The sequence below is a fragment of the Mchenga conophoros genome, linkage group LG7, assembly GCF_057382185.1.
Source record: "Mchenga conophoros isolate Kocher_MC1m ecotype Shallow Benthic linkage group LG7, M_conophoros_male_GT1.1, whole genome shotgun sequence".
Classification (NCBI taxonomy): domain Eukaryota; kingdom Metazoa; phylum Chordata; class Actinopteri; order Cichliformes; family Cichlidae; genus Mchenga; species Mchenga conophoros.
The window spans coordinates 1,824,796-1,841,094 of NC_140532.1; the positions used below are offsets into that span (position 1 = coordinate 1,824,796).

The 16,299-nt window shown below is 46.3% G+C and overlaps 1 protein-coding gene across 8 annotated transcripts in view; it reads left to right on the top strand.

Moving 5' to 3' along the window:
• LOC146569300 (uncharacterized) overlaps positions 1 to 16,299 on the top strand; it is a 36,484-nt gene that overhangs the window by 558 nt on the left and 19,627 nt on the right. For 3 of the 8 annotated variants that reach the window (XM_085281462.1, XM_085281467.1, XM_085281468.1), the window contains exons 2-15: positions 1,307 to 1,385; positions 1,577 to 1,653; positions 1,741 to 1,846; positions 2,413 to 2,432; positions 2,509 to 2,617; positions 2,997 to 3,021; positions 3,143 to 3,230; positions 3,423 to 3,529; positions 3,604 to 3,691; positions 3,837 to 3,912; positions 3,996 to 4,020; positions 5,459 to 5,798; positions 6,046 to 6,195; positions 6,303 to 6,356. In XM_085281462.1, the coding sequence (XP_085137588.1) occupies positions 1,308 to 1,385; positions 1,577 to 1,653; positions 1,741 to 1,846; positions 2,413 to 2,432; positions 2,509 to 2,617; positions 2,997 to 3,021; positions 3,143 to 3,230; positions 3,423 to 3,529; positions 3,604 to 3,691; positions 3,837 to 3,912; positions 3,996 to 4,020; positions 5,459 to 5,798; positions 6,046 to 6,195; positions 6,303 to 6,356 (1,343 nt within the window). In that variant the 5' untranslated portion in view covers position 1,307. Of the gene's footprint in view, positions 1 to 4; positions 1,201 to 1,306; positions 1,386 to 1,489; positions 1,509 to 1,576; positions 1,654 to 1,740; positions 1,847 to 2,412; positions 2,433 to 2,508; positions 2,618 to 2,996; positions 3,022 to 3,142; positions 3,231 to 3,422; positions 3,530 to 3,603; positions 3,692 to 3,836; positions 3,913 to 3,995; positions 4,021 to 5,458; positions 5,799 to 6,045; positions 6,196 to 6,302; positions 6,357 to 16,299 lie in introns of those variants that run through there. The other 5 variants (XM_085281466.1, XM_085281469.1, XM_085281465.1 and 2 more) reach the window with 4 other exon arrangements.

The following is a 16,299-nucleotide window of genomic DNA, read 5'->3' on the forward strand; positions in this document are numbered from 1 at the left end:
CGTACACAGTGAAATGTGGAACTTTGTGGGTTACGTAGGTGGTGCTTTAAAACCTGATGGAGCAGACAACCGGTGAAGTTAATGTGGTTTCATTTCCTGTGCTGAGTGAGCGTGTGACCCTCCTTAAAGATCGTTTGAAGCCGGGACTTTAATTTGAACTTTAAAAAATAAAAATCTAAATACAATCAAAGTTAAATTATAATCTTGAACTATTTTCTTTCTTTTTTCTTTCCTTTTTTTTATAAGTGAAGGGACCATTTATAATAAGGATATGAGTTGATCCTAGGCACTGAGGATGACAGTTAGTAGATTACTTGGGGCCAGAGTTGCACTATTTAATGCCACAAATTTGAGAAGAGGCGCCTCTGATCTCTGCTGATGGGGACGACAGCAGCTCACACAGTTTTTCAAAGAAGTCTTCTCCGTGGATCATCCACGAGAGGATTCTTCCTTGAAACGATTCCCACTGCTGAAAACACGCGACAGCTCCGAGCGCTGTGAAGCCTTTACCAGACCTTTGTTGTGCTGTATTATGTGTCTAGAGCCAACCTGTAGATGCAGCTGAATGAATGAATCTTTAAGACCGGCCCTCGTTAGCTCACCATCACTGATAGCTGCCCCCTCAGCCAGGCTCGAGTGATGCTGACAAAGGAAAATTAAAACGCATGTTTTAAAAGAACAATCTTGTGATTGACATTTAGAAATAATCCCAGCGTTTGTCTCGTGTCCTGGATGGTGAGATCACGGTGCAGGACATCCTCCGGTTTTACTGACGTCTCCCCCCTGCTGATGAGGATTATCTCAGTGGGCTGATGAACTGTCACCGAGGACAATATGGATAACTCGTGCATATATGAGTGAGATCAGTCAGCACAGTGGCTCTCCTGGAGGCTCTGAGACACTCCATCTTCAGTCGTGCGCACAGGCCGCTTCAAATGTTCTCGTTCCCACATTTCTTCCTTTCTGAGCGATCGACCCCCCGCGGAGCCTCTCGCTAAAGCAGCTTATGGTTTGCTGCTGCTGGAACAAAGTCCTGCCTCCTAACGTCCTCTAACTCTTGACTTCTGTGTGGGCTTTGCATGGCATGCATGATCCTGATTTCTGGGTGTCTCTCCTGTGAGCTGACAGTGTGTGAGCAACAATGAAGCAGCTGAACGTCTCTTTCAGGCAGCTGAAGAAGCTGCTTTAATGAAGCCACCAGTAAAGAGTTACTGATTTATTATCATTATCATCAGGACCATCAGCCGTGTTTGATGAGCGGCTCTTTAAGAGGCTGACTGTGTGTTTCTGTGTTTTACTTCAACAGGATGTTTAACTGGGTGGTGAAAGTGGTTCCCCAGCCTCCTGATGCTGGGACAGACGATGCTGCCAAGACCCCTGATGCTGTACGACAGCACACACACACACACACACACACACACACACACACACACACACACACACACACACACTCATACAGAGTAATTAAGTCTGTTTTCTTTCCTTGCAGCCAACCAAAAATAAAGCGGGTGAGGATTATCTGTAACCTTTTATTCTATTTCCACCTTTATCTTTATACGTGCACATGGATCTACAGCAAATGTCTTTAACTTCTCCTGCAGCTGCAGTGAAGACAGCTGCACTGAAAGATGCAGACGAGGTTTCAGAGGAAGGGTAAATGTTTTTGTCCATCAGCATCTTTGTGTCTCGCGGCGTGCACAGTTGCTGACTTCTACCTGTCTGCGTGCGCATCCTTTACAGCCAAGCGCAGACTGGAGTATTGGGCTGGTTTTCTAATGGGTTCGTCAGCGCGCTCCCACAGCCTGCGGGCAGCCCCCGACTCAGCAGAGCCAACTCTGAAGCCAAGGTAAGTCTGCAGATGACTGGAGTGAGTTTCTGTGAAGTCGTAGTCGTAGGAGATGATCTATAAAACACAGAATCTAAGCTGCTCGTCTCCCTTACGATGTGGAAATGTCCTGAGCACAGTTTAATAATATTTTATAAGGTACATCATCATTCAAGGCGTTTCTAACAGAGCACCTTTTTTCCAACACCAAATGTTCACACAGTTTGCCGGGGGCTCGTGTCCTAAGGAGCTGCTGTAAATGAGGCTAATGAACAGCTTTATTCCAGCGACACTAGCATGCATAAACTCACCACTGTGGCTCCTTCTCATGAAGAAATCCTCACGTGAAGCTATTTTATCAGCTGAGTTTGTGCAGCTTGTACAGTTATTAGTTCAAATTACTATAAGAAAGCAGAAGGACCTCCTCATGATCACCTCGCCAACCATGTGACTGATGAACCAACACACACGAGTGTGTCACAATCATTGCATTTGTTTTGTTGGTGTAAAGATGCACTTTTTCTGAGCTGTTTTATTTAAGGTTCATTTTATTTTCTATTCTTCTCTCTTTGTTTCTATATATTCAGTCCGGAGAAGATGGAGACAGGTACAGTATGACTGAACATGTGCTGAGTTTATAATGAACTCGCATGAAATCAAATGAAATCGTGCCTCCCTGTCAGGTCTGGAGTGATCACCTGGGTCACTCAGGGTCTGACCAAAGTGCTGCCTCAGCCTGACGACAAGTACAGAGAGACTGAGAAGGACTCGAAGGACGAGGAGCACACGGAGGTTAGAAAACAAAGCCAGAGAATATTTAACATTTAAAAAGTGTCAGTTTGTCCTATGAGCACATCGTCTCTGTGCAGCATGTTTGTCTTTAGGAAACGACAACACCAACACTAAACTTACTGAGTGTTTAATGGAGTTCAATGAACAGTTAAATCAGCCACACTGTGAAGCAGCGTGATGCTGTCCCACAGGCTTAAAAGACTAATCGCATATAAGGATCAAGGGTATAAAGGAAGTTGGGGGGGTATCCTGTTAAACACCTTCACTGCTATCTAAACCAGGGCACCAACACTGATAAACAAAACAACACCGACATCCTGCACCTGCCATCGTCTCTGTGTTACGGCTTCTTTTAATCTCTTTCTGTCTGCTGTTCCAGGTGTACGACGTAGCCACGATGCCAGGTACGTTCCACAATCATGCAAACACACTGCATGCATGTTTCTAAAATCACCCTTGATGATTATGCAGTGAGTTAATAACAAAATGCATGAATGAAATGTTTGTGGGGGGGTTTAAACTCAGATTCCGATCCACTTCCCCACATCCCTGTGGTGGAGATGGTGTCAGACGACGAGGACACAGAGAGTTTGGCCCCTCACTTTCCTCCCAAGTGAGTGTAAACCACCTCCTGCTCCACGTGCACACATGGCAGCCGTAGCGAGGAATAATCTGCACCGCGTTGTCTGAATTGCTCTCCAAACACTTACAGGCGTCCTAATATTAAATACACACTAATGACACAAATCACCGAGTTAAATATTCTGCAGACGTTCAGGAGGCCCCCTTGCACGCTCTGTTTCAGTGTGGTGACCTGGATAAAGCAGATAGTTCCTCAGCCGGTCATACTGCCCCCTGGTGCTGTGCCCGTGGAACCGTCAACCAAGTCCTCCTGCACCTCTCTGGATAAAAGTAAAGAAAGCCTGAAAATCCCAGTTTAACAGCCAGAAACTGTGACTTTGTTTGAGGATATATTTTTTGTAAAGTGCTTCATGTTGTCTGCTCCACAGTTCTGTCTCCGCCGCCTGAATCGCTCAGTGGAATCTCACTGGATACTGAAAGCAAGGCCTCTGGGTAAGTCTTGAATAACATCCACGTGGATGAAGCGGGACTTGAGAGTGCCTCCTTTTTAGCAAAGCAGCATTTTGGGGGTTGCTCGTGGTAGATGTGTTTGCACAGTGTGCGGCACACTCCTGACACTTGGGTTTCTGCTCCACAGTGTGGTGAACTGGTTTGTGTCAGGGCTGGGTCTGAAGATGCCGCAGCCTGTTTCTCCATCCAAGGATGAAGCTACTGTAAGTTGTGGGGAACAAACAACAAAACCCTGACACCTGATTTTTCTTCTGCCATCTACTGATTTATGTGTCCCCTGTTTCAGACGGTACCTGAACTCATTCAGAAAGGTGAGTTTTTCCTGTCAGTACTTTTGGATCCTGAGCGCCACAGTTCACAGTTCAATCAGCTGGATTACTATTCTGTGTTTTCTAATTCTAGAGAAGAGCGTAGAGTTTGTAGAAAAGAACAGAACAGAGTGAACCCGTCTCATCACCAGTAAAAACTCTATTTTGATTTTGAACAGCTCCTCTGCATCAGTGTGACATTTGCAGACTCTTGCATGCATGCTTTCTGTTGAAGCAGCTTCTTGTTTTTTCCTTATAGTTAATGAAGAGGTGTTTTGGTCGGACGGTCGGAGCCTAACTCAGTCCCTCTTCTCCTTCTGTTTCAGGGGGGAAGGTGCTGCGAGCCCCTTAAACAGCAGGAGGAGACGACTGGGGGATGCTCTGACCCGCACAGATAGACCAATAGGCTCATTGAACTGTCAGCAGACAATAGGGACTATAGGCAGCTGTGAATGAACACACATGAACATAGTAATATCTTAAACTCACCTTACTGTACTCTGTGCAGTTTAATATGAATGTAAACTAAATATAACACAGAAAATGTGTTTTATCCTGTAATACTCACATTTCCTGTTTCATACCGGAGCTTTTAGAAGTCGCCGTTTGCTTGAAATTACTGTAGGCTGTGCACCCAAAATCATTTCAATGCTTTTTTCTCTTAAATGACTGTAACAGTGATGTCCAGTCATGGTTTGGTGATTACATTTGCAGCTCCAAAAACGGGCTGTGACATTACTGGAACGTTCCCTGCGTCAGGGTGCGTCGTATGTTCGTGTTGCCATTTCACTATAAAAAACAGCAGCAAGAGACACTGTAACAATCCTGACGTACCTACCATAGTTACACACCTTTTTATCCTTGATATGATGATTAAATGGCAGCTATGTTCAGTTATTATTGTGTCTCTAAAGGACCTGCGTATTTAATTTTAGTCCTGTTTCTTCAGAATATTTTGTGTTTTTTTGCTTAAAGAAAGTTGAGCTCAGTTTGGTTCTTGGTCATGTTGCTGTATATTTAAAACTTAACATCAAGCAGAGCCTGCACGACTCAGTGTAAGACGAGCTGCAGCGTGAGGCTGGTTTGATCTGCGTATGTATCTGCTGTGTAGCCTTGAACTGTGAAATGTGGCCTGGGGGTGTGTTGTGATTTAAGAGAAGCACGCTTGTCATGCAAATGAATGTAGTAAACACTGTAATGGAAGCATGAAGTGAGAATAATAAAGGATCAGTGTGTGAACTGATTTTGTGGCGCTTTCATCAATAACACCGATAACTGAGAGGTCTTCGAATCCTAACAACAACAACATTTCCTACCACCAATGAAATCGCAGCTGACGATCCTCGCAGCCCAATAGAATTATAACAGGATTATACTAGTTAAGGTTAAATCCCCCAGTTTTACCAACCAAACAGTTCTCATGCTTATCGCCCTCTCACAGCATCAGCCAAACTCAAACCAGACATGGTGCTGGAAGACGTGGAGTCGGACAACGAGGGCCAGCACAAATGTGCAGATGCTCCCAAAGCTCAAGCTCCGTCCGCATCCCTGGTTCCACCATCACCTGCACCCCAGCAGCAACAGGAAGTGACACAACCCTCACAGTCGCTTTCAGTGGAGTCACAGAAATGCAGCGCCGCCCCTCCGGAGCCACAACCGTCAGAGAGTGCCACAAAAGTATCTCTGGAAGATGCAGAGACCCAGACAGGCCGCTGGACGCCGTTTATTGAAAACATCAAGAAGGAGGCCGAAGGGGTGGCGTTGGCTACCATGGAGGAGCGGTAAGGATGGCGGACAAATGAAGAGAAACAGCTGCGTCCCTTATCAGATACTGAATGTTTACATCCATCATTGTAGCACCTGGATGCTTTTTTAAAGATATTCTCTGCTGTCATATTTAACACCTTAAGACAATGAAAACAGCCAACAAAGAGAAATGAACCTGATTTAATGTGAGGCACGAGATTTTCTTTATCATCAAATGATATTTAGCTCACAGCACAAGCATTTTGTCCTGTTTTCCTTCAGTCTGCTTCAGGAGAGGGTGGAGATGACCCGGATGGCTGAAGAGGTTGCCAGGCAGACAGCTGAGATGGCCGTTAGACAGATGGCCAGTGAGGGACAGTCCATCAAGCTCTCGCTGGGGAGTCAAGAGCTCCTGGAGGAGCCTGAAGCCGAGTAAGACGGTGTACCCAGAGCAAAAGTTTGAACATATGCTCAGGTTAGCTTTGGCAGCGAGAGCCTGTTTGTGATTTGACGTGAGGCTCCATGTCCACTCTGACCAGGCTGCCGGTGCCGCTAGAAGAGGAGAGCGAGGTGGAGATCAGCAAAGCCCCAGAGTAAGAATTCAAATAAGAGCTTCCTGGTTGTTAACGTCGTTGTAGGACTTTGTCTGTGTCACCGTGCATATCATAGTAGTCTTGTGCTGTGCATAGCAGATGTGCATAAATGCTGATGTTGTTGCTGCTGTTCCCCCGATTGATCCAGCAGCTTGTTGAAAAATAAGTAGCAATGCAACAATATAATATACAGGTTACTTTAAGCTGCAGTCAGGACTTTATTAGGTTATTTGATAGGAAATAAAGGATGTTCTACTAATAAATACACATAGAATAGTGTGTAACTGCATCTTCCAGCAACGTCATGCATTTTCATAAACTTTATTACTTTCTATACCTTTGGGCAGTTTAATGTGTGGACGTCTGCAGGCCTGTGCTACCATCAGTTTCTAGCAAAGTGAATTTTATGTCCTTTTATTTATCCGCGTAAAAAGTGATCTTGACATTAAAAATGTGGTTTTTAAGGGAGTTTCAGTTTCAGCTTTCTTTGTCATATGCAAGTTAGCACAGGGTCAACATTGCAATGAAATGTGTCAAGCTCAACAACAAATCTCTCAGCAGTATAAAACAGTATAACAGACTATTATACATATAAATGTACACATGTTTAAATAAAGACATTCTGAGCACTAAACTAAACTTTACAGAGAGAAATAGAAAGTGACGGGTATTGAGGTGTGTGTGTGTGTGTGTGTGTGTGTGTGTGTGTGTGTGTCGGGGGGGCACGTAATTGCATGTAAGTGGCAGGAGTGAGCAGCAGTACAAGATGGGCAATAGAAGTAGTAACAAATCTACCATAACAGTTTATTATAACGCAGAACAGAGCGCAGACACGGTGACATGTAGCTCAACTCCTTTGTAAATCTTGTTGACTAAAGTCTGTTTATCAATACAAGCATCGATATTGGACATAAAGAAATAAATAATCACTCTCTGTTACGACACTAGCACGGTCATTTTGTTATCAGCAGGTCCAAATCCCGCGGGTTCTCGTTATGTGATCTTTGCATCACATCACTGTGTCGTAGCAACCACAGCTTCCCTTGGCAACAGCGGACCCTCTTACCTCCGCGCGCCCGCCTCGTTTCCTCCTCTCAGCTGTTGCCCCGGTAACCCCGCGCACCTGCTGCAGCTGCTCCGCGTCCCTGGATTAAAGATGGACGGACATATCGGAACAGAACCTTTTCCTCGTTGTTTTTCTCATATTCCTAAAACCACCTGATGCAGTTTATGCGTCTCAGCAGCCGAATTAACGCGTGTCGATGCTGGTGGACATTTTTCTGTCGGGACTAATAAAGGTAAACACAGCCTATTTAAAAAAACGTGACGGTAAAGCTTACAGAGTTTCTATTTATCATAACTAACGTTTTTCATGTGTAAACAGTAACTCGTGTACAGAGTGAGCTTTTCTGCTACAGGTGGTCACAAAGTCGGTAAATTTGTGCTCAAAGAGAGAAAACAGAAGCTGAAGTTTCTTCATCCACAACAAATATTTCTGATATCCAGTAAAAAGCGTGACGGCTTAAATGACTGTAACCTGGTTTATGTGTGTCACGTTGGAACCTGCTGAAATATAAAAATAAATAGCAGGAACCAACTCTGTCATAATTGAAGTCTATGAAATGTGATTTTGCTGTAATCTCATAACGTTAAAACAGAGGAGAACCTCTCCTAAACTTTACGATTAAATTGACTTCCACAATAAGCAGTTCACACACTCAGTTTACAGCCTATTAGGGTCCAAATCCTCATTTGCAGTATGTGTCCAGCTAACAATAACAGCACTGTAAGAATCTGCCAACACAACCAGCTGTGACCAGTGTTGGTCAAGTTACTTGAAAAAAGTAATCAGTAACTGATTACTGATTACTTCCCCAAAAAAGTAATCCCGTTACTTTACTGAATACTTATTTTCAAAAGTAATTAATTACTTAGTTACTTAGTTACTTTTTAAAAACACGACTTACAACCTGAAGAGGTGATAAAGCGATAGATCTTTCAGCCCAATTCTACTTTTTCTACATAATCCATCATACAAAATGTAATCAAATGGAAAAGTCTCTTTTTAAAACTTGTTTTATCAGTTTTAATCTTTTAACTTTATGCATCAAGCAAAAATTTAATTATCTGCAACATTCTCTGACTGGAAGAAATTAGTTTAACATTTAAACCTATTTTCTGCACATTCCAGCACATAAGATAAAATATTTTTGTGTTTACACTCAGTCTTTCAAATAGATGCAAGTAAAACACAGCAGAAAATAAATAAAGTCAAAGACTCAGCGGTCCTGTTGCTCTATTTTCACCTGTAAAGCAGGAGTGGGGCAGGCGGAGGTTTACCCTGGTGCAGGTGTGCCGCAGTTGTTACAGGCCCCACTATGATGGGCGCGTAGCCAGATTACGATCCTGTAAAACAGGAGAGAAAGTGAGCACAGGAGACACGCTGCCGTTCGCCTGGTCAGTCTTGCCAGAATTTATTCATACAACACAAGCATATCTGCTCCACTCTTTCGTTAACTCAATTTCACAATAACTGCTCATTCCCTCACATGGCTTGTTTTCCACCAGTACATTTCAATATTAGTCCACACTACTGGCATAAAACAACAAAGGGTTTAAATGAATGAAACAAATGAAAACTACACCTCTTTTCCCATAAATGAGATAAACAAAATAATTCACATCATCATGGTAGTGTCTCATCATAGAAAGGAAACTCTACTTTCAACATTACTGCACTACTTTCCTTGCCAGCATTTTTGTTGGCCGTACTCTTATTAGCGCTCTCGCTTCATATGTCCTTTTCAGACCAGTTAGATTCTAACACTGAAACAGCAAGTTTACACATGACTTCAGGCGGGCTCAGAACACTTTACACACGCGTTATACAAAACATTTGTCATGAACACAAAGCTACAAGTTTATCAGGAACTGTAAACCTAACTGGGTTGGTGCTTCTTATTATTATATGGAGTATTATACGCAGTTGCAACAGCTTGCTAGCGTTACCCAGGCATATAGCCTAGCTATAACATCTTACAGAGCTAAAGTAGCTCACATAGCGACAGTATAATACATCACATATCACAGACCCGTCTTATGTCATGAAAGTTTAAGTATCACAGTGTCCAGCTGTGTATTTCTTTATGTTTTTGACCACGTTACTGACCTGTAAAACAGGAGAGAAAGTGAGCACAGGAGACACGCTGCCGTTCGCCTGGTCAGTCTTGCCAGAATGGAAAACTTACGGCAGCTATGCACCCGACTCAGTTCCCAAAGCACGCTGCTGCCCCCTACTGTCCAAAGTGTTATACACTCTCCTGGCAACAGGGAACTTACATGACATTGTGGCTTTAAATTACACCAATAAACCAGCAAAATAAAACATACAAAATAATCTCCATATATCACGACACTTAACTCACAATTGTGACCACATTTCTGTGTGGATCACATGCTCCCAAACAAAAAAAAAGATGGCTCCAGACATTTCAAGAAAATACACAAAAAGTTCACACTTCTTAACACTTTAACTCGCTCACCTAGAAACAGTTCTTGATCTTCATATTTCAGAGCGAAGGTATTTCGTCAGTGTGTGTATCAATATGGGTTTGTGTATGGTACAACAGTGCAGGGGAATGGTTGGTATGGGATGTAGTGTGGCACAGTGAGGGGTGGCATTCCCCAGACTGGCAGGGCCTGTACTGTACAAAGTCCAGCGGGGTTAAGTGACCCGTGTGCTCGGTAAGATGGCTGGCCCAGGGACTCGTATGTGAGAACCCGAGGGGGTTTCCTGCCCCTGGCGGATCTCCTCACTGTGGCTTCCTGAGGAGTCAGCGGTCGAGCCTCATCACCCTCAGTCATTGTCTCTGGACACTCCTCCGCATCAAGGTGTTCTGGATCAGCAACAGAGCAGTCTGCAATTTGGTTTTCACCTTGTTCTTGTTCAACTTCTCTTTCAGGAGAAGTGCCTCTGGGTTGCTCTGCCATATGACCTCCTGACCGTGGCATGTATATTTGTTTTCCAGGGACATTCTGGGCTCCTTCAATATTTCTCTGGGACTGATGCATTGGTCTCAGATTCTTTGTTTGGCGTTGAGCCTGTGGTGATACTCTGAGCCAGTACTGCACTCTGGGTGCTTCACTGTCTGAGTTTTCAGAGTTGCTGCTTTCGGGCGTCTCCATCCCATCATGTCCCACAGCAGGGTCACTCCTTTTCCTTCGAGCCCCTCTGGATGGCAATGGCCCCCTCTGCAGGTCAGGTAAGTCCACAGGTAGATTATTTACAAGGTGTAGAAGGTTTCTGTGAAGTATGCGGGTTTTAGCACCACCTGCCTCAGAGCATACTTTGTAAATGGGACTGTCACCCACTTGTTCCTTGACGACATACACAGTTTGCTCCCAGTAGGGTCTCAATTTTCCAGGTCCTCCCCTCTCACTCATATTACGGACTAGGACCCTGTCACCAGACTGGAGAGTGACTGTGTTCTGTATGTGACGATCATAATACTTCTTACCCCTTGCACTGGAGTGCTGGCTGTTCTCAGCTGCAATACGGTAAGCCTCTTTCATCCGTGATGCCCACTTTTTGGCATAACTCTGAGGTGTTTCAGATTGATCTCTGGTTAACAGGCCAAAAATTAGGTCTACTGGGAGGTGGGGGTGCCGACCAAACATGAGGTAGTGGGGTGAAAAGCCTGTGGCCTCATGCCTGGTACAGTTGTAGGCATGCACTATCTGGGGTAGGTGCTCCTTCCAGTTGCTCTTCGCCCTCTCCTCCAGCGTCCTTAGCATTTGGAGCAACGTCCTGTTAAATCGCTCGGCTGGGTTGCCCTGTGGATGATATGGTGTCGTCCTCGAGTGAGCAACCCCAGCCAGGCGTCGTAGGGCCATGAACAGGTCATTTTCAAATTCTCTGCCCTGGTCATGGTGTAGCCGCCTTGGAAATCCAAACCTGGGGATGAAGTCATTGAATATCTTCTCCGCCACCGTCCTTCCCGACTTGTTTTTCGTGGGGTAGGCCTGAGCAAACCTGGTGAAGTGGTCGATGACTACTAAGATGTACTCGTAGCCCCCCCTACTGGCTTCTAGGTGCATATAGTCCACAGACACCAGTTCAAGCGGCGCAGAAGTGGAGATTGATCCCATCGGGGCTCTGATCTGTTTGACCGGCTTCTTTTTCTTAATGCAGGGGCATTTCCTGGTCACATACGCTTCAATGTCCCTCTTCATAAAAGGCCAGTAAAAACGGTCCCTTGCCAAGTGAATGACCCTCTCTGCCCCAATATGACCCAGGTCATCATGAAGATGTTTCAGCACTAGGGGGTGGTATTGTGTTGGAAGCACAAGCTGTCTCCGCTGTCCTGCCGTGCGATACAGTAGTTGGTTTTCGATATTGAGCTTTCCCCACTCGTGCATCAACTTCCTCACAGGGCCACTGGCTCTCCTTCTGTCGTCATTCGTTATTACTGTTTTTGTTTCTTTCAGTTTGATCAGTTCGCTGATAACAGGATCCCCCCTTTGTGATGTCACCAGATCACTGTGACAGACTGTAAATGGTGATCCGTTCACCGGTGGCTCCGGGCATGTTAAGCTCAGGGCAGCAACATATGCAACGTCCTCTGTCTTTGCTGACTCACAACCCTCCCAGGCAGCATGGACAGCGTCTCCCGTGAGCTCTTCCGTACACTTTGTGAGATAGGTGTCGATGTCAAGTGGGAACCGGGAGAATGTGTCCGCATCTATGTTCACCTTCCCCGGCCTGTACTTGACATCGAACCGGAAATCTGCCAGCTCACCCACCCAGCGGTGGCCCACCGCATTAAGCTTTGCAGTGCTCAGCACATAGGTGAGGGGATTATTGTCCGTATAGACTGTGAAATGGGGTGCATAAAACAGGTAATCCCTGAATTTCTCACATACCGCCCACTTAAGGGCGAGGAACTCGTTTCCCTGAGTGCAAGTTATAATTTTTCTCAGCAGGGGACAGAGTTCTCGAGCCATAAGCGATGACCCTCATTCTTCCACCCTGGCGCTGATACAACACAGCGCCTAGTCCCTCCTTAGAGGCATCTGTGTGGAGTACAAACGGGAGTTCAAAGTCTGGATACGCCAACACGGGTGGGTGCGACAGAGTGTCTATCAGCTGCTCTAATATCCTCTGGTGCTCATCTGTCCACACGATAGGTGTCTTTGATGGCAGCTGGGCCCCCTTTCCCTTCGTGAGCTTTCCACTTGTTACTGCTGGGGCGGTTTTCACATTCAGCAGCTCGTAGATTGGCTTAGCGATGCTAGAGAAGTTTTGGATGTACATTCTGTAATAGCTCAGGAACCCAAGCAGCTTCCTCACCTCACCCACTGTATTGGGTGTTTTCTCTTGCAGCAGCCTGATCGCATCAGTGTCTTTTGGGTCAATCCTGACACCATCAGCTGAGACCAGCCTCCCCACATACCTGACCTCCTGCCGGAACAGCTCACATTTTGTGGGCCGAAGCTTGACACCATGGGCTTTTAGAGACCTCAGGACCTGACGTACTCCCTCGACATGCTCGTCAAAAGATTTTGCGTAGCAGAGGATGTCGTCGAGATAAGGGATGCAGCAGCTATCACGCAGGGAATCTAACATCTCCTCCATGCTGCGTTGAAAAGCGGCTGGGGCATTGGAGAGCCCAAATGGGATCCTCACCCATTCATAGAGACCCCAAGGAGTGATGAATGCTGTCATGTGTCTGGATCCCTCTGCCATGTAGCCCTGGTGATAGGCTTTGCCTTGATCCAGGATGGTGAACCAGCTGTGGCCTCCTAGTGTGTCTATGAGGTCCTGGATGCGAGGCAGTGGGTGGCGGTCTGGTACAGTCTTTTGATTTAAAAGCCTGTAATCGATACATAATCTCAATGTTCCATCTTTTTTTCTGACACACACGACAGGTGCTGCGTACGGTGACTTTGACTTAACTATCCACCCTTTGGCAAGCAGATCTTGGATGTATTCTTTAACCTCTTTGTAGAGGGGTTTGGGCACTGCAGCATAGGTTCGCTGTACTGGGATGTTGTCCTTTAAATTTATGGACATTTGCAGGCTTGGAATACACCCTATGTCTTCGTCATCACAAGCAAAAGCTCCTGACTCCTCGTATAGCATTTGTTTCACCTTTCTCTGTTGCTCATCACTTAGGTGACTAACATCCACTGGCGGGTGCCACAGTGTAGTAGGGGGCAGGTCACTCATGGAGCTTGGTGGCGGGTCAGTGTTGCCCCGGGCTTGACTGTGCTCGCCGCTTGGGCTGCCTGTTCCTATTACTCCATCAATAGCTTCAATGGTGCCTAGGACCGTGGAGCTGGGCAGGACCACCGTCTCGGTAGAGTGGTTGGAAACTGGTACCTTCACGAAGGGTCTCTCATCCTGCTGGATTGCCAATAGCCCTTCACCTATACTCAGTGGCAACAGTGGTGTGTCATCTAGGTTAGGTTCAAACAGCACGAGTGGGCTAGAGTCACTAATGTCTAAAGATACTCCACACCTAATATACGCTACTTGACCAGGATTAATAGTGGCACCTTTCCTGCCCACCTTTACAGTCGCATTCTGTTCTACTTTTGGTTTGGTCTGTATGAAGCTTACAATAGCCTCTGCCTTTGCACTGTTGATCTCTAGGGCACCAGTCAGCAGGTTGACGAGGATGGACATGATTTTGGGTCTGCTCTCGTTACTCTTGATGAGTTCTTGGATGACATTAAAACCAACCAATGGTCTTTCTAAATCTAGTCGACTAACTAGAAAAGGTACTCTAATGGATAGATCTGGATCGTTGTTGCCTTGCAGGTTTACCACCACTTCCATCCACCCATCATATGGCACTGCCTCCCCCGTGACAGCAGTTACACTGAGTTCCTCATCCATTAGTTCACTCAGTGGGCGGATCTCTTTTTCAGGTAGGTACTTGTTCTTCCAGGCGTGGTCTATGATGCTCACATTTGCCCCTGTGTCTAACATGGCAGTCACTGCATAGCCGTTCATGCTGCATTTCAATAGGGATTTTCGGCCAATCAGTGGGGCAACTTTCTCAGGTGGGGGTAGGTGGTTACCCATCTGTAAGCTCATAGACTGGTCCCTCTTTCCTAACTCTAGTACTGTGGCATCATGGGGCTGGGATTTGTCCCTTGGATTGGTCAGGGGTTGCCCCTCAGCCCTGACCGGCACTCGTTTCCCGACTGCATATTCCTTTTCAAGCAGCCAATAGCACGATGGCCTACTTCTCCACACGAAAAGCAGTGGTTACAGCTTGGCCTGCCTTGGGCTACACACTGTGGACACCCATATGATCTTTGTGTCTTTCTGTCCAATTTGGTCTTGTCAGAGGCACTCTGTTGGACAATTTGATGGGCAGCCCCGGGCACCAGGGCTGGAGCAGTGAGCTTTCTCAGTGTCTCCATGGCCTCCGTTAGAGCCTCGACCTGAGCACTCAGTCTCTGAATTACATTGTCTTTACCTTTGACTCTAGTCTCGCCCACAACGCCGGTCATTCCCTCTGGCTCTGCAACTGTGCTGTGGGCTTGTGTGAACTTCCGGCTGGCGCTACGCCCCAGTCGGCGTTTTCTCTCGTTGTCCTCCATCGTGGTCTGGATAACCTGTCTTAAGAGAGCTTCATCAGAAACAGTGGGGTTAGCCAGGAGCGGCTTCAGGTCCCGCCTGAGGTCCTCGTGCCTTTCTCCCATGCCTTGATAAACTGCGTTCAGGAACACGCCCTGGAGTGTGGAGGCATCATACTTTATGACTGAACTTGCCTGCTTGGATGTGAACATTATTCTCTGTTTCAGTCCGATCATGCGATACAGGAATTGCTGTGGAGATTCGTTCTCGTGTTGTTTAGCACACATCAGTTCCTGAAAGAGCTCGGTGCTGGTTTTCTCTCTCAAATGGGACTGTAGGAAACTTTTCAGTTCTGTAACTGTCAGGTCTTCCTTGTTCACAAGCATGTCTTTAAAGTTTCCACCCTTGATTACGCGTAGGACTCCTCTAATTATGTCGTCATCTGTGTGTTGTTCCCTGCGACCGTCATCAATCTGTTTGCAGATACTGTTAAAACTAATGTCCGATGCAGTATCAGTTATTTGCCCACCATGTATTTTGAATTCCTTCCTCTGTAACAGGGGCAGGTCGCGAAGGGCAATCACACTCTCGTGGGCTGGGGCAGGCAGTGCTCCTGCAGCCATGTGGTGTTGCTGGGGAATCAGTGGATGTCTGATGTCAGTTGGTGGTGAGTTAGTGGCACGAGGCCCGCTGATGTGACCGCAGCTACCCGTCCTACACTGTGGTCCCTCTGGGTCAGGTGCGTTGATGCTGTGTCTGTGAGATTTGTTCTGCCCCTCCCCTGAATCTGTGAGCAGTTGGTGTATGTCAAAGTTTGGGGTTGCCACTTCGGGAGCGTAGCCACCCATGGGAGATATATGTTTGCCATTAATGTTATCACTGGCTGGTGGCATCACAGGCGTCCCTTCACCACTAGCCAGATCTTTGGGGGGTGGTCTACCCTTATCCCGGTTAGTAATAACCAAGTCAATAGTGTCTTGTAAACATAACAACGTGACCAAGCCCTCATCCTCTAGCTGTAGGAGTGTGGAGCTGTTCATATAAGCAGTGATGTACTCAATACAACCTTCCTCATCGTCCTTGTTTAGCCTTTCTGAGTCCAGTTCAGCCACCGGGTCAAGGTGAGTTGCAATGTCGTATGCTTCATCAGCCGTTAGCTGGTAGAGTTTCTTTTTGATGGACCAGCTGAGTCTTCTCCTCTCGTCGCCTGACATGACTTTTGTTGCAGCCTGGTGGCGTTACCGGTCCCACCCTCTTTAGCAACACTGTCACTTTGGGTCCAATGATCACTGGATCAGCCGGACGTGCTCCTCAGACGCCGCCGATCCCGGACGAGCCCCCAGAAATCTGTTA